Source organism: Neodiprion lecontei, chromosome 3 (genome assembly GCF_021901455.1).
Source record: "Neodiprion lecontei isolate iyNeoLeco1 chromosome 3, iyNeoLeco1.1, whole genome shotgun sequence".
Lineage (NCBI taxonomy): Eukaryota > Metazoa > Arthropoda > Insecta > Hymenoptera > Diprionidae > Neodiprion > Neodiprion lecontei.
In genome coordinates, this window is record NC_060262.1 from 34,176,031 (window position 1) to 34,194,913 (window position 18,883).

Sequence of the window (18,883 nt, forward strand, 5' to 3'; positions counted from 1 at the left end):
CAAACGCGAATTATCACCGTAGACCTGATGGCCCAATTTTAATTTGCGCGAATAATTACCCATTTCGTTGGTTTTATTTCGCGTAATTTTCGAGTCTTCGTTAGTCGAGAGCCTAAATGCGTCAGTTGATTTGTTTTCGTCCACTTGTGATGTAATTATTTTTACTGACAATCAGAGGATACGTTTTAGTACGGTTCTTTTTTTTCTAAAGAAGATTTACTCGGATCGCGGAAGGTTAGGGTAACTAAACATGATTCTTTGTTCGAACAATATCGAGAAATTTTAAAAACTACACCGTTCAAAATGTTTGTATGGTCATTTCTCTCATGCGATGACTACAAAATGTGGAATTTGAATTTTTTGACCTCACTAGAAGTTCCGAAGTCATAACTGAATTTTTTCACGGTACCTTTCCCAGAAAAAATCGAACTGTGGAAAAATTCAGTATTTCAGGAAATCACAGACTTCTTTCTTTGCATTGTGTAAATTTAGTGCAGTGTAGTTAAGACTGCATTCAAGAGACTGGAAAGCCGAAAATCAATACTATATATTTGATATGTATGCAAAATAACAAACACAGAAATTATAAACAGGAACATGGCTATCGATGTTTCTTTGCGAATCGTTTTAAACTGATTAAAAATTCATCCGATTCGTTTATTTTCCGATGCCTGCAGCTTCTACAGTGGGCGAAAAAATTCCTTGATTTAAGTAGATCTAATGATGTGAAATAGATTTTTGTAAATTGAAGTTAGATTTACTTGATTGAATTGGATTGGGTATTTTTGTTTTGAATAAATATAATGAATATAAACTTCGGCGAAAAAAAAAATAATCTTACACGTCGATATGATTTTGATCCGAACAATGATTTTCTAATTCTTAGACATTCTTTGTTAGCTTGCGTACAAATGAATTTTTTCAATCACAATGCCGGATGATACGGTATTCGACAGTATGCGACTTTTTTTCACGTGTTGCGCGCGTTAAGCATTCAATTTTACAACATTCCAACGATATCGATTATTGATCAACAAACAACAGCAGCGAATTAACTACTGCAGAAAAATGAAAACCTGGTCCATTGAACACGTGCAAAATTCAATTCTGAATAAAGCGAGCCTTTAGTAGAGTGAAATCGAACGAATCAGTTAGATTTGTTAACCATTTTGCAAGCAATTTGAAACGAAGCATCGATATCTGTAAACTTCTGTTTACAATACCATTTTGCTTTAAACATGAGTAGTAAAAATCTAACAAAAAACATCTAAGTATTGTTTAAAGATCACAGAAATAACTCTCTTTGGTTTTCCTAACCAAAATTGATTGTTTAAGTACTGTAAAACATCGGCAAACTTAAAGAAAATGCCGAAAATGTCGAAAAGAAGACTTTATTTCGCATTAAGAGTAACACCACGAGTCCCATTTCCACGACTAAGGGACTCTACGAAGAGTTTGAAAAATGTTTGGGGTGAAATTCACCCCCAGTGACTTATCAGGGTTAATTTCACCGCGTTTCAATGCGATCGTTGTAGCTCAAGCATGTATGAATACAACGATTCGACGAACACAATGTAAGACTATCTCGCAACGAAATTGATAAAAAATATCGACTCTTGATCAAGCATGATCCCCGCAAGTTCTGGCACGCGTTTATGGGAAATAGGGTGAAACGGCCGGAGTCTAGTAACGAGAAAACTCGGGTAGGTCGGTCGGGTCAGTCGGAGAGGTGATAGTTCGAATCGGTGGTTTTACAAGGTAGAAAAAAACGCGCAGGCCGATGGAAAAGGTGAGCCGGCGATCGGTAGCCCAGAGGTTTGTAACGGGGGCGGGATTTCCGGGCTGACAAAAACACGCAGATCAATAACAGACCGTATCGTGCGGTTTGAAAACGGATTGCCTGTTGCACCCCATTTTCCGCAGTCCTCGCCCGGAGCGACTTGTTCGAGGGAATAATTATATCCGTCGGAGGGACGCGCGCCGAGCGAATTGATTACTGTTGTCATTTCGGGCGGGAAGTTTGCGCCTTTTTTCCCTTGCAAATTGTCGCGTCATCGACGCGACGCCGCGAGATCTTCGAATCGGTTCCGGTAATTGCGAACACCTCGAGAATACCGCCCGGAACTCCGCCAATATCCTTCCAACATCTGCAAGGATCCCACAGGTAATTTGCCACGGACAGACACATCCCGCTCGATTCAACGTCTCGGCGATAGAATTGTTTGTTAGAGAGGAATCCATTCGATATGCCGGCAAAGCTTCGGTCATGCTTCGAGCCCCGGCTACCACTCGTATTCCTCGAGCACCAATTAAGCTCGCCGATTTTCCACCCCCGAGCTTTTTTCTTCATCCTCACTCTCTACCACTTTTCCTTTATTCAACGCGTTTTACGCTCCTGACCCTGACTTTATTTTCTGGCTCGCTCTTTTTCTTCGGACGACGATCTGCGGAGTAAACCTTTCGAGCGAATTTTAGACAGATGACTATTTTTCTCCTACGTTGCGGGTGAAATTTGTTTCCGTAACGGTGGCACGATATCCATCGTCGGTTCCTCGAGTTTCTACACAAATCATAGCTAAGCTGAAGGTCTGAACGTCGGGGTGAGGAAACGACGACGACGTCGTGTTTACCTTCTCGCTGCGTATTTTCAAAGCCGAATCTCATCCTAGAGAGGAAATATTTTCGTTAAGCAATGTATTATCTCAAACACAATACGGACGGTCTTCCTGTAAACAGTCGAGTCGGCATCTCGGCATGGTACAGAGATCGCGTGTTAAACATTGTTTATTATTTCCAGACAATACCTGGCATGGAATTATGCCCTGTCGACGAAGAAGTTCACAGTCGTGTTAAAAGGATGTCGCCAGGATTCGGAATTCGGGTACATTCCACGACCTGCCGGACGTCGTGCGTGTGAACGCATTTCCGATCGAAAGTAAACCTCGGAACTCCCACGCGAAAAATTATGCGAACGAAAATGTAGTCAGAGGGCTCTGACATCGATCGTTTCAGCGACGAGTTATCAATTATGGAACGACAAGCCTCGCGGCGTTGGCGCGGAAGTTACAGAAGACGGAGAAAAAAACCTTGGGCCGAACGTCTCGCCGATTGGACGAGAAATTTCATCGCGTTTTTGTTCAGCAATGTCGGTATCGTCTGTCTCGTCGTCGGTTACGCCGTAGCCGGTGCCGCCATATTTTACTACATCGAAGGGGAAATGTGTCAGAAGACGCTGAACGTTACCAGGAACGAAATTGCTGACAAACTGTGGAACTACACCTCGAGGGTAAGAATCATGCCTCTTGAAAATTATTACCACATCGTTACTAATTCACGCCGTTTCGTTTCGAGGAACGATATTCTTCATTCCCAATCGAATTTCCGGTCACTTTTTATGGCCTGTGAATTTTCAGACATTTATATTTGGCCATTTTTGCAAACGTTTTTTTGCTTCAAGGGAACGTTTATAAACCGTGTGACTCTGCTTTCACTATATTTTACATCCCCCCCACATGGCACGTGGCTTTTGAGTACTTTTAAATTTATTATATTAATAGGTACTAGCTGTAAAACTCGCTCTGGGTCGGATGCCTAGTGTAGCTGGTTTTTGTGTTCGTTCGCTCGCTGCGCTCGCTTACTCGTTATCAGTGTTTTACCAAATGATACGAGATTAATTAGATACCTCACCCCCGTACTGTGTGTATTGTGTAAGAACTACGGAGCGCTGGTCCTGGAGATCGAAATTCACCAGGTAGAGGACTTGGAAGTCGTAGTTTATCAAGTAAATTACCTGGAGCGCAGGAACTGTCATGAACTACGGAGCGCTGGTCTTGGAGGTCGAAATTTACCACGTGACGTAGCTGGAGCGCAGGAACTAAGGAGGGCTTGTCCTGGAGATCGAGTTGCACCAGAAAGCGGACCTGGAGCTTAGGATCCAGAAGGTAGAGAACCCGGTACTCGAAATCTGCGGAGCGCGATTCTCATCCGTCCGCTCTACTGCGCGGTTGTTTCCAGACTGAGGAATTCGGCTGGCTGATTTTCGTCGTCGACGATTACTATAGATCGATGAAGTCAGGGGAGCAAAAAATTTTGGGTGACGTCACTTTCTGAATATCCGAACATCCGAACATTCAAACTTTGGTTTCTAACTTTAATACTATTTATGATGATATTGTACATTTTACTTAAATCTAATATTATACATGCATAAATAAGTAACCTCCCTCTCATGTGGTTCCTAAGTAGGTTCTCGTCACCCACTCCCATCACTCGTAAATGAACCACGTGACTTATGAACGTTCCCCAACAAGCATCCCACATATTAGAAGCTTTTGTTCGTCCTCCGCCAAGGTTCCGGCTCAACCATTTTATGTAAATATGAAAATAACACCGCGACTTGATTGATTGCATTTCATTCATTTCACTTCTGTTATAATTATCCAGCTACTCAGTTTCACGCGATAATTTTGTCGAATTCCTCATAGCGAGGATGACCAAGTTAGGGATAATATTTATGGTCGATGACGCAATTTGTGTTTCATTCTCTTCTATAATGGAAAAAGTATAAATAATGTTTGGCATTACGGTGATTGAAGAAAAATTGCATCCAAAATCGAACAAACAACATGCGCTACCCTGTCTTGCTTTTCGACCGTATTCTTAGGTCAACATTGTGTATCAAAGAAAATTTCTTCCGCCTATATTTGCTGAGAAGACGGCTACTTCCTTATTCCATTTAATTTTTGATTTTCCCTCTCGGGACCCGCGTGACTGGTTTCCTTGTGAACTTTATTCACGCTCGAAGGATTTTCCAGAAAAAGGAGCAAAAGAAGCAGTCGCGCAAGACCCTCCACAGTCAGCGCGGTGTAAGCCTAACCACGAAAATAACGGACATCTAAAAAACTGAAACACTAGTAATTGTGTCGAGTACTCAGAGAATATCGTTACTCGTCTTCCACTCCCGTTCATCGTACATTTCATTCGAATCGGGCGAATTTAAAGACTCACCATTCGTCCCAATTCCGACGCCTCATTGAATTCCGACACTCTACGCTATGTTCCATTCGCTTGAAACGCAGGTAAATATCTTCTCCGAGCAGCAGTGGAAGCTCCAGGTTGACATCATGCTCAAGGAGTACCAAAAGGATGTTGTGAAGGAGGCAAAGAACGGCTACAAAGTCAAATCCATGGAATGGACCTACGCCGGTGCATTCCTCTACTCCCTCACCGTCATCACAACCATCGGTAAGTCTTGCCCACATTTCATGCGTCGGAGAATTGCATCGTGATTGTGTTTTCTCATCCTCTTGTCCGTTGGTCGGAGGAATCGAACGACAGCTTCGATACAAAGACATCGCGTCTGTATCCGCTGCTGTCCAATTAGATTTAGATACAAATCATCGGCGCTGTTTGTAGCTGAAACGTTTTCGTGGTCATCGGACGTAATTCGTTGGCGCAAAAAATAAGATCTACTTTCTAGAAGAGCAGCTTATCGGAAAAAAACTTTTTTTCATTAGATGTACGTTTTTGTTTCTTTCTTAGCAATTTTAACAGACGTCATTTGCTTGGTTACATCCTTAGTAGAAAACGAACACGCATCGCTGTCACTTTGTAACAGCCCGACGAACTTGTACTTTCGGTGCAGACAATTTCTAGGTTTTCGAGGGAAATAATTGAGTCTATTTACTGCAGGATCTCCTCAATTCTGAATGACTGAATTAACAGGATACTTTTATTGGCTATATTAAATTTATGTCTCTTTTCGAGGGGTCGCAGCAGCTAAACGATTCTAAGCCGGTACACTATGCTCGACTCAAAAGATGGAAAGGCGGTAATACAGCGTAAAAATATCAGAGTTCACGCGCTTCATTGCCATCACGTAAATGCACGTAGAGGTGTAATGACCACTTAAGAGTCGTCGAGACGTCGGCGGAAAAAATTGAGAGAGGGAATGAACGAAAGGAAATGTATATAAGAAGAGAAATTGGATGAGTGGAGTTTGCTTTGCCTCCTTTGCGGTCTGCGCACGACCTTGATGAAGGTCTTTGGTAAACCTTTTACCGTCGATTGGGGTCCGCATTCCCCCTTGTTACCGTAACGGAGAAGAGGAGCCCGCAGGCTTTCACTTTCCAATCTTCGATCATTCGAATCGGTTCACTCGGATCCTCGCAGCTCAAAGCTCAGAGCTGCAAAAGTTGAAACCTCCTTTCGCTTTGAGAGTTAACGATAATTCTGCGTTTTTCAATTCGCTATGCGAGAAATACGGATATTACCATGACCCAATTTCCTGGTACGCAGCAATTCGCTAACCTAGTTCCGAAAATCGAGCGAAAATATTGACTCTGCAGGGACAATGAATAGGTCGAAACTTTCTCCGGGGATGAGTCGATGAAATTTCTCCACGACGGAACACAGCGACGTGACAATTCGGTTTACACGTCTTGCGGGGGTATTTAATCGTGCAAAAGTCACGAGGATTTGCAAGACACGTCTAACAGTCCATGGATTAAGTCAAGGGGAAAACAGTTGTCGTAAGGAATTAGTTTCGCTGTAGCTTGGATTCCAAATCTTTTGATCTCTGATTGTTTAGAATACACACTCCTCGGAGCTGCAGACAAGAAACAATGGACCATAGAAATTCCCACAACCGTGGCAGGCATTGTTTCATCGGGTGGAAAATTCGCTATTGAATTATATTATACACTGTGACGTGCGAAAAATAAAACTGCGAATCGCACGTTTCGTAATTCTTGCAGTGGAACTGTAACAAAGCACCGCAAAATCTTATTCAAAACTGAAAAATATAAAGAAATTTTTTTTTTTTCAATGGAATCCCGCATCTGGTGCAACTGTCAAAGTTTATGGCTCCAAAGGACATCTTTAACTAGGATCTAATGATATCATCTTCCAATTTCTACCTCGTGCTTCTATCATCGAGTCGATTTATCCCGACTTGATTTCCTCGACGTTAATCATTCGTGTGATGAAATGAATCCATTCGAGCCGAGCCTATCGTTTGCGGAAAAATGAGTCTTCGTCACAAGTTGTGTGACTTGGATGGGTTGTCTGCTAAAGTAGTTCCAGATCTGAAGTGAAACGATATCCTGATATCTTCGTTCGAAGAGGGCAATTAAAGAAATGGAAGTCAAACATTGAATTTCATTCACGGTAAAGTTACTCGGAAATATATCATCGCGAGATGTTTCTCTCTGTCTCATTCTTGTTCTTCTTCATTTCTGTGGGTAAAAGTTTTTCACGATCAGATCAGCATGATCGCATTTCGAACCGTGTGTAATTGAAATTTGTGAGTGAAGCGAAGGAGTCTTGCAGTGTTTGCCAGAGCCTATTTCCTCAAGCCCGTAGGTTTGTAATCTCGTTTTCAGCGAAGTGTAATTTCCTACCGAGAAGTTCCCCGTTCGTTTCCAAGATTTTTCTTTTTTCCAGCTCTTGTGAAAGAAATTGCGTACCGGGAGAAAAAACCACTCGACAGAGTTGAAGCGCAAAAGTGTTTAAGGGAATAATTGTTAAAGAGAGACGGGGCTGCGCCCTTTGAAGCATTAGGTAATAAATCAGTTGGCTCTGCCAAGAATCTTTCAAAGACCGATGCCATGGCTCCAAATAATGGGACGCCCTGCTAATTAGAAGAATTAATTACCTCACCTTCGCTCCTTAGATTCTTAAAACATACTACCTCTCTCTTTCTTCTCTCTATCTCCCTCTCTCTCTCTCTCTTCTCTCCCGTCTGATCCCGGCACCCACGAATTATTTACGAGGCAGAACGAACCAACGGCGAAGAGAGGCAATCGAACGTGCAGCTGACCCTGATGGATCATGGTGGGGGAAAATTCTCCCTGATAAAATCAACATCTTTTGTCAATTCGTATTAAAAATTCGTTCAATCTTGAATGAACTCCAATTCGTATCCGGCGAAGTTGGTGGATTTTACGGGGTGCTGAATTTCTGGCGTATGGAATATTACGGGACGATTCACCGAGTATATTTGTTTCGTATAATCTACAAACACGTATATATTACGTATAATTATGGAATTCAATGCCTCGCCTAATCTTCATTTTCATTCTCACGAATCGAGCGATTCTGATCTAGGATGAAGGCTGTTTGACTTTGAAAAGAGATATCTGTAATTCTGGGTATTTGTTTAGTCTGTATCAACGACGAGGCGTATAAAATAAATTCTCTGGTCATTGTTCGGTCATCCTTTGTCAGATATTACAGCATCGCTACATTTCTCGAATTCTCTGAATATCAGACGCAAATAATTTTATCCCATGGGTCACGTTTAATACGAATTCCAAGCCTATGTTTCTCCTCTTTGTCCTACTAAATAAACAGTAACGCCTCATTCTTTCTACAATTAGAACAGAAGATTGTATCAGAAAGACAAATAACACAGTTTATGCAGGATGGAAAATGGAAAAAAATCGTAATGATTCAACTTTCACGAACTATCCGAAATTGATACTGCAGTTCAGCAGCTACAATTTACCCAATAATGTTTCGATAAATTTCCAACTAGGATGTAAAGTTCATTTCCATTCTATGAGTTCTAAGTTCTCAGCTTTGACATTCATGAGGCAAGGAATTTTAAAGATATCGTAAATTCCGCCTAGACAGCATTTCGAACTGAATCGTTCATCGAATAATCAAAATATCTGCTTTTGTATTCTACCTAAAAGGAAGAAGCGATTTCACGTTTCGTGTTCCAAGTAAGTCATTCGAATTGGAATAATTTGATTTGGCTAAGAAGGAATGAACGGATGCATTGAAAAATAATCTATTCGGCGTTATTGTTTTAACTGATTATTATAGCGAAACAAGAAGCGATACGGTAACAACTGAAGTAGGTTTATACCTTGCGGATCTATCCAAATGTCCGACGCATCGACTCGCTCGGCCCTTCGTTGCCAAGGGCTCCTTCGTCCTCGACAGGTTGTTAAACTCGTTTTCATTAATTCCGCGCTTGGTTAACCAGAGAATTTTGTAGGCCGTGGCGCCCTTCGCCCTTAATAAGTCTCAACTGGTTCCCGGTTTTCCGGCTCCCCGTTTTTCCGACCGCACTCAGTTTGGCGTGACGCAATCACGCCGAAATTGACGGGGGGAAGAAATATTTGAAAAATTCACCACCCTATCCGATTTCCCGCGCCCTCCTCCACGTCTGCCTCCTCTCGCCATGCCCCATGTGCCTATCCATTGAAAACTTGGCGTAATAACGCGTCACAGACACGGCAGTTATTGCCTCTGATAAAATACGGAACGCGGTTCTATTTCGGGATTTCTAGACTCCCTCCCTTACAACTACGCGCGCCCTCTATTTTACTCATTTAGCACAACGTACGTAAGTTTATCGACGGACGTGTGTTTTTCCTTTTTACTCCCCGGTCTTTATTTTCTACTCGGATCGCGTCTGTACCTACTCCATGTTTTATCTACAAGTAACGAACTCTCTGCGTGAAATAGAATGCAAAGGTACTCAAAGGCACTGAGATTCTTTTGCGTTATGAATTTTCTTGTATTGCGAAGAAAACTTTACAAGAATGTGAAGAATTTTCCTCGGGGTTGAAAAATTTGTACAGAAGTGCCTTTGATCATTTGAGGCATTTCACGCTTCATACTTCGAAGAGATCTACTGGCGGTGATATAATAAGGACCTTTTCGACCGGCGAACCGAAGTTCCACTTGTTTTCAGCCGCGAATTCTAGTCCCACCGGAGAGCCTGACGGAATTCTGATAAAACGGCTGTTTAGAAACTGGGAAACATTTGTAGGCGTTAAAAATTTAGAGATGAGAAGAGCGAACAGGCGCGCGACTTTTGTATTCGCAGAAGGGACGTTGAATTCCGCCATTTCGTATTTATGATACGCTTTCCTCCCTCCAGGTTCCTGAATCCCTTGATGCCCTTTTCCCCTCCCCGTTTCGCCGTTTTCGCATCCTTGATGCAGCACCCCGGATACTTGAATAAAAGTACAACGCTTCACGCTCTTAGCTTCCGAGATACTATTTTATAGGCCTTAAATAAAACGGTGGGCTTTTATGAAAATGAAATCGGTCGGTCTCATATTTCATCATGTATTTATCACCGCACTACATCTTTCCGTTTCAATAACCCCAGGGGCTAAATAATCTTTTGTACCCGAAAAATATTTATCCTCACGCGTGCTGCTATAACTCACTACACGTATCGCTATACCTGCCGCTGACAACATCGTAAACGAATTACCTTGTTTGTCTCTTATTACACAAGTCTCTGCCAAAAATTACTCATCCATCTACGAGACATCCCCCTTCTCCATTAAATTCCTCGAACGTTATCCGAAGTACAACGTCTCCCCGTGTCCGCTCTATTGCACACCTTGCACCCCTACGGTGCACCATGTATTACTTCGCACCATCGGACCCCACGTTCGCTCTTCCACGTGACGTTAATTCCCGATCCTAATCTTGCAATATATCAAGTTGCCAAGGCTAGACGCACTTCTCGGGTCTCACTCGTCGATAACCCCTGCAGCATTATCCACGCGAAACTAATCGCGAGACGAACGGTTCTCCGGTCTCATCCTGCAAATTGAAGCGAGTAATCCCCGGGTGTCTAGGAGTCTCAGCCAACCGTCGTTGGAAAATTTTTAGCTTTGTACACTTTGGGGAAATGAATAATAAATTTTCACACATCTGCTCGTCAGAGACACCGTCCCGACGTGTATACGGATTTTGTCACCTCACGGTACCTACGTTGTCTCGTTCAATCCGCACCGTCGAACCGCATATGTGTCACACTTTACGCTCTTCGCTCAGAATCGCAATGATATCGCTTGACAATGATCACGTTATTTGCACTGTACCTTGTATAATTAATTCTAAGCAGTGATTCATCGAGGTTAGGTTTCGTCCGAGATTGCCATCTCCTGCAGCGATCGAGGGACGGGTCGAAGTCAAGTTACTTGAAATCCCGCTAATTTGATCCCATCAGGTGGGCCAATCCTTTGGCCTTTGGACCTCTATGCTCCGCACACTCGAGAGTACACCACCGCCTCTTCCATTAGTCCTCTGCCCGTCGAAGTTGTACTCTCTCTCTCTCTCTCTCTCTCACTGCACACTCTGGAAACCAAATGACCACTTATCAACACGAAAGTAAGGATTCCAACTCTCCGGAGTTGTCCGCGGACATTTGCCTTTGTAATAACCCTTTTGATAACAGCGCGTGGTGTCATCCTGCGAGTGATTTAACGAATTCGAGTGAATTTTGTTAGAGCTCAAGGATCGATTCCCGTACTGAAATGTGAATTGTAATTTGAAGCAAGGAGTACAGAGAGAGCCGAAATAGTATACTTGGAAAAATAATTATAATGACAAAAATTTGGTCCTGGCATCGAAACTTCAGGGTTAATATACGTTCGATGAAAAAAACATTATATTTACGTAACCAAAAAATGTAGTTAATTTTATGGTGCGCAGAAAACGAAATATCTTATCGTTAGTAAAGTCTAAGAAGAGGTTTGGCATCACAATCCCGTAGATGCTGTTGCGATTGATAAATCAGATCTACTCAGTGAAATCATTTTGTAAGAATTGAAAAATGATTGTTCGATTGTTGTAATTAAAAAAATTATCGTTCGATTGTAATTTATGCAACACGAATTAAGTGCCACATCAAACAATGACAAGGAAACATGCCATTGTAAGTTGACAGGCTTATTCAATGGTATTAGACCGCGAATAATTTAGTTCTGCTGGAACCCCTTCTCGTAACTGTTCATCTTACTTCTCTTTAGCAACACTCATGATTTCGTAAATTTTACTCATCTTGATCCACCGAATAGATTTAGCGAATCGTGTGACGCGATTTAGTTAAATCTACCAGAGCGTATTAAGTATTACTTCATTAAATTGACTAAATTAAAATCGAGTTTCCGTATTCATGAGTATATTTTGTTCAATTAAATTTTTTTGCGTTTTTGAAACAATTATTTCATTAGTTTTGGTATCTGCAACAAAATATTGTGTTCTCAGGAGAAAATTTTCTACAACATGTGTTTAGAAATGGCTTTTTGTAAAAGTTTTTTCTGAGTATACCTCATCATTGATTGTTGATTCTTCTTTTTCAACTGTCGTTTTATCGTACTCTCTCCAAGCACAAATTTCACGCCAGATTCTCTGTCCTGTAATCTAAAACGCTCGCTGTTGTACTTGTGTGTGAGTAACAGTAATATTGACCAAAGAAAACAATTCCAAAATCAAGAAAGGTCCTCAATTTCCTGACTTCCTTCATTGCCAATACAGAATCTCGGCGCAGACCAGTCAAGCTTAGGGTCGGCGGGTCGTCGAGCCCAGAGACGGGCTAAAATGGCAGGGAGGGGTGCGTATTAGCCAACGCTTTTAGGCCGCGGGGCTGTAATCAAGTGAGACCACCCCAGGGTAAGTTGGTGAATTTATTAAAAGGACAGTCGGGTAGAAGGATTGTGTCTTAATCGAAGTCAGACTTTCGGACCTCGTATAAATATTGATGAAAGATTTTCTCGGATAGAATTACTTTGAGAAAAATATGTATACCGCAAAATACCTTGCAGATTAACGAAGGCGAATGGAGGTAAATCCTGGGACACGGTGATTAGAGATTAATGTTGCGTAATTTTGCTACATCTCGAAAACTGAATATATATATAATGATACAGCATGAGCATAAATAAAGATCTCTTCGAACTTTGTCCTCACGGTTGTGCTAATGGTTAATATTTTCGCGATGATTTGTCAACTTCAATCTTTTGTCGAGCACTGTTTCGATCGCCCGTGATACTGGACAGAGAGGAGATATTCCCGAAATGTTTTCCTTGAGTGAGGTCTTGAGAGGACCTCACTTTCAATTTGCGAGGCGTTTATATTACGGATCTGTCAAATGATTAACGTCACAAAGAGACAAAAATGAGCTCCTGCTATTGCGAATTAGCCACGGCTAATGAAATTATGATTGAACAAAAATCTCGCAGTTAGTGCTCTAGCCAAATTGCCTTACCAGCGGGACTGTAAGGAGTTGGCTCGCCTTTTAATATAGAAGCTATAAAGGCTTTCATTAGCCACGACTTAATTAAACCTGTTCGAAACTTCCCTCGCTTGAAACGCTACCAAAATCTGAATTAGATTTTATTTACGTTCATGGTCGATTCGAATATTACGTCACCCAGTTTCCTAATATATGAATTAATCTTCCCCCGTCGTGTTATCCACGTCTTGTCTCGTAAACTTTCATCTGCTCGGCTAATCCAATTGTATATTTGAAAGAAAAAGAATCGACGCAACATTGAAGTATATGTATAATAGATATGCACACTGCCGTTGATTTCACACTCCGAATTCAAGCGCTAAACTTGGCAGATATTAAAGCTGCCAAATTGGAATGGTGCGAAGCAGAAAAGGTTCGGATCAAAGTACCCGACGGATAAAGTTCTCGTGCATAGTTAGCCGGCTGCTTGCTCCCTTGGTGAATTGAAAAATTTCGATCTGACGTATAATACCGAGTCTTATGCGTAAAAAGTGTGCCGAGTGAAGGCCGAGAATCAGCGAACGGCTTGTGAGCTGCTTTGATCCTTTTTCTAAAAAAACCATACACGTCAAATGTCTTGCGATTTATTAACGTCTGAATTTTGCGAAAGCTTATCAAGCTCATGGAATTAAGAAGTTTATAGAAGAGAATTTTTCACTGATTTACAAGCATATTGGAGAGTCTTTGACGCCTTTGATGATGATTTTGTTTACTTGTGTAATACAAGGGTAAACTTTTTTCTTCGCCATCTCGCAACCGCTCGCAAAAATTTGGCAAAAACTTTGTCTCTCGCGTCGCCGCCAGATGGAGCAGTTTTTCTCGTCGAACTTTCTCACTGTCAATAACGGACGCTTATATATATATATATATTTCTCTTGGGATATCGTACGAAGTATATACCACGTTTGCTAATTACTTTAATATTTCGGATATAGGTAAAAAAATGACGACCCGAGAGCGCAAAGGTTTCGCGAAAAGGTCACCCTGAGGGTGAAGCAAAACTTGCTAGACGAAATTGTGGAATATCGAGGCTTGCTGCGTAGTTTTTGTTTTCCTGTCTACGGCGCTGCTGGCGACAGGCGACATCGAAAGCTTTTCCACGTTCAGCCGAATTCAAGTCAAGTACAATATGGCATTGCTTCGAAATCCTGTAAGCGCGAGGCGAACGGCTGTAAGGTAAATTCATAAGATAACAGGCCCTCGCGAAGCCGTTGTTTCGAAAACGTCGAACCTCACATCAGCGATTTTTGCACTTGATATTGAGCCCTACCGGCGAACACCCAGCTCCAACTTACTTTGCATTCTACGAGCATCTGATGGATATTGCGACGCTTTGGTAAACAGAAAGGATAAATCGGTCGGTTTCGAGTGCTACGCTCGATATATCGATTCGTCGCCGCCGCATCCAACAACACCGTCGGGCGTTTTTCGATATTTGCAAAGTATCCTCATCCTGTTTCCATCCCACCATCTATCGGCCCATTTCTCTCCTTATATTCGCTCTTCTCTCCCTGGAAATCATATGAGACTGAACCACGATTGTTGGGAGAGGATTGGAAAACATTTTATCGTATCTTACGTCCGACAAAGAGAAAGAGAGAGAGAGAGAGCGAGAGAGAGGGAGGGAGGGAGGTACGGAGGCGAGCTTCCCAACATTCTTTCACTCCTCGACATCTGCGAACAGATTCTGAAATATTGTGTGACTCACGAATTACCGTTTACACATATTTACAAGCAGATGCTTCCTCAAGAATGTATGTTTACGCTATAGAACCATAATCTGTGCTAGTCGAACAAAATTTCGCCAGTGTTTCACTGTTTTGAAGAGATACCTGCTTCGAAGAATTTCTGCTTCACTTTTGTTCTATCTTGCTGGATCTTGCTTAATATACAGAGATATTTGAGATGGCTTTTGAAGTCACGGGATGTCAAGAACTCTGAGAAACAGAAGAATGGAAATACGAAATTTTCATGGGACACAACGAAGATGAAGATACAGTTCGTTAAAGCTATACTAGTACCGAACATTTTTCATATTGTTTTGCTGATGATTCAAAATCAGTGAAAACGTAACATTCTCTTTGCTCACATGCTGACCCATTTTATATGTTTGAACAAACTGACATTCCGCTGAAAAAATTGTTGAAATGCCGTTTCTAATCATTAAGCGCACGTTTTTCTCCGTATATTACAAAGCTTGCGCACGGTTTTAAAACGCTTTTGTTATTCACTTATACTTATTTTCATCCATGGTGAACTGAGATAAAAAATTCTTGCATATCGTAGAACTAAACTGCGTGACAAACACTCTTCCCCGGGGCTTTAAAAAGTGGAAAAGCTGGCGTTGCCGGCTAGCCTCGGTGACAACTTGAAACACTTTGCAGCGTGCGAGTTCACAGGTTTCTCTGTACTTACTGTTCAGCATAAAAGCTTTGCTGCTATCAAGTCCAATTACTAATCAACTTACGGGCTGTGTACACGGTATATTTAACACGATCCGGTGATCAACGAGTCGAGCTTGCCTCTGATCGTAAGCCGATTTCAAGGGGATACCTTCCACACCTAGAAATCGTTGCGGGTTTTAGCGAAGGGTACGAGTAACGTTTGCATGCCGTAAGCACAACGTACTCTAAATACTTACTACGCTACAAGGCTAGTTAAAGGAGGTCGTCAATATTCGGTTTTCGCCAAAAATCCCTTAAATCTAATCTCTGTAAATATATCATTCCTCTTGTTATATTTTACAGTGCGGAATCCTTTTCATCACAGAACTGTGCAAGTGACCGTACCGACAACGTTTCCATTTCACTTTATACGCATCCTGACATCGTCTGTGTAAGGCACAAATGCTCCGCACTGCTTGTGCATGGAAATTCATAAAGGTCGACCAAAGGTTCAAGAGTCTCGGCGTATCACGTACTATACATGGGTAATTCCACGAGAAAACGGCTGTGTCCATAAAGGTATACCGCCTTATACCGGTCTTTGCGAGTTCGCAGCGCTGCGAAAAAAAAAAAAAAAAACTTGGCAAACTGAACCTGAGCAAAGTTCGCGCTGCTCAGGAGGCAACTCGGTGGAAACATAATCCTCAGAACTTTAGGGTATGGACGGTGGTGTACGTATGTACTCGAACCACGGATAGCGCGATAAAATGAGCTCAAGCCGCGATGCCGAGAAACTGAACGTTACCTTCTCTTTCGACGCGATAGCAATTTTGCAGTGGTTGTAGCAGGCTGTATCATAGTTTTCAAATTTTTGCAGCGTATTTGAATTGAATTTGGGAAAATAACCAACTATTCAGTGTAAATGCGACACAGTATTTTTAAACATCCCTCGGTTTATGGTTGCAAAACGGTGGCGGCTCAAATTTCGAAAAAATTCATAATTTTTAGAATTTTTCACGTGAATTTTCTTTTAATTCAGCACATGACCTTTAATTTTTAATTTATTATAATCGATTGTTACTTATTTAGATATGATCAATTTCTATAAATTTTCCTCGATTGTTCAAATCGTATTTTTATTTTGTTTCTTTAAATAAGACTAGAATCGGAGGAACAGGGAACAATCTGATCAATTTTCACAATCGCCATTCCCAATACGAAATTTGTTACACAGACCCATCGAGACTTGGAGAGCCCATTTTTGGGTTATTTAATTGTTTCGGAAGGGATGAAAACGCCGCCGGGGTGACAAACACTTGAGGGGCGATAGTGGGGTCGAGGGGTTGGTAAGCATAGGTCAGTTTGGGGACACGAAGCGAGGCGAGTATCAGGGAGGCGTTTTCAAGTTCCACCCCTATTCAGGGTGTCGAGAGACGGTCAGCGGGGGTTGCGCCACTCTTCCGTGGAGCTGAAACAATTGCTCCGCGACGAAGTTGCGTCCCAGTTTCCGTGTCGGACGTGACGTCACGCGCCGCCGACAACGGCGGGCCTTCGGGGCTTGGTGATGACTACAAAAGAAGTCAGAGAAGCTCGTGAAATTGAATAACTTAGCTGTGTCTGCGCCGGTGTATCCTCGTCCTCGTCGTCCTCCCCCCACCCCCATGCTCATCCGCCCTCCCCATACATATATGTATGTCGTATGTATAAATGCGCATGGGTGCGTATATGCGTATATCAGGTATATTATCGCGTTGCACAGGTAGGAGATGCGAAACTCGGTTATTCACTCGCGTGCAGATACCGCAACGGAAATGGTACCCGCAATGAAACAAAAACCTATCGTACTTTCCCCCAGGCTTCACTGTAGAAAGAGATATACGTACGTATAATATGTGTTTGTACATGGAGGAAGAGGTGCGATGTTCCGGGTACAGCGTCGCCTGTAATGTATCGCCCAAGTATTGTCTAATTAGTAAAATTTCTACTCGCATGTAATTATTTTCTCGCGGTGAGCAAGATTCGGCAGTTTTTTTTACGACATACGATCGATCCCGCATCGCGCAATGGGAAACATCACGAAACCATTCGCGAGTTTTCGGATTACTGTGGGTTTTTTTTTTTTCGTTCTTTCTGAACTCACGTTCCGCCGTTGCTTAGCTTCGATTTCAAAAGTTGTTCTCCCGCAGCTTGAAGCGTTATTTCGATTCATGCTTCACTTTCTTTTCGTTATTGTTATACGTCTCATTTTATATAGGATTTCTTTTCATTTCGCGTATATTATTCGTTCGTTTATTTATTAAAACAATTTCTTGATACCCTCGCCGCTAGATATTCGGCTTGAAATCGTAGGATCGCGGTCTGCGTGATGCGATGAGTCGGTTTTTCCCGGTACAAATTTCTCTTCTCGTGTAAACGGCGGGGGTAAAAACATAGTTGAAAAGTAAAGTTCCCGTACAACTTACTCCAAGAAATAAGTTGCCGTTCCCGCGTGTATCTGCAAATATTACCCCAGAAATTCCCTTCATTCGCAAACACGATTCTTTGTATACCGTGCAATTGAAATCACACGAATACCCGTAAAGCAACAGCTCGATAAAGATGAAAAATCGTCTCACGTCGTATTAGCACTGTTTGCGATACGGAATATCAACGCAAACAGAGCGAGAAAGCGAAGGGAAGGAGAGTGAAAAACTTTCAACACGAAATTGCGATTGTCCTGTTTGCCCGATAAATCCCGGCCATCATCGGGTCCAGATTTGCGTTGTCCGTAATGCATGGCTCGGAGGGACGAGCACGGCTATAATTCAGCCGTTCCAAAGAAGTAGCCGAAGTCATTCACCGCCTCGACGACATTTGCTGTCCATTTCGAAAATGGCTCAGGCTTTCCGCTCGTTCGAATATTTCCGGAGATTTCGTCATGCGGCTTCGTTCGGGGCACCGTTTACTCGCAGATTCGGTCTCACCTCCCTTTCTTCTTTTAACCCCGCCCCCTTCCCTTACGGGTACGTGTTACCATATTTTTTCAATACAGCACGCTATGAAAGAACCAACGAAACCATCAACGCAGCAGCAGCAGCAGCAGCAGCAGCGTAGCCTTGCCCCTCGAAATTTGCAAACTGACCAGAAAATGCTCGCTGCTGCATTGGGCGAGAAATTTTTACACTATCTTACTGCGCGTGTGGGGAATTAATCAGGACGCAGGGACGTCCTGCCAAGGTTGAGGCGGATATCGAGGCGTTTCAAGACGGAGAAATTAAATCCGGTACATGTCCCGTCAACGTCTCATCCGGCGATGGAAGTTGAGTCACTTTGAATTTCACAACGGAGATTCGTCTCCCTCCGTAGCTTCGACAGCCAATAATATTTCGGCTATAAATTGACTCTTCATTGCGGTAAATTCGTCAGCCGGATATTTCCGCGCGGATTAATTACTGCTGAGTTGGAATTC

The 18,883-nt window shown here is 42.4% G+C and overlaps 1 protein-coding gene across 1 annotated transcript in view; it reads left to right on the forward strand.

Annotated features, from left to right (window-relative positions):
* Window positions 1-18,883, forward strand: part of LOC107227721 (potassium channel subfamily K member 16) — a 99,443-nt gene that overhangs the window by 26,731 nt on the left and 53,829 nt on the right. The window contains exons 2-3 of the mRNA XM_015668939.2: window positions 2,798-3,286; window positions 5,079-5,244. Coding sequence (XP_015524425.1) covers window positions 3,029-3,286; window positions 5,079-5,244 — 424 coding nt within the window. The 5' untranslated portion in view covers window positions 2,798-3,028. The remainder of the gene's footprint in view (window positions 1-2,797; window positions 3,287-5,078; window positions 5,245-18,883) is intronic.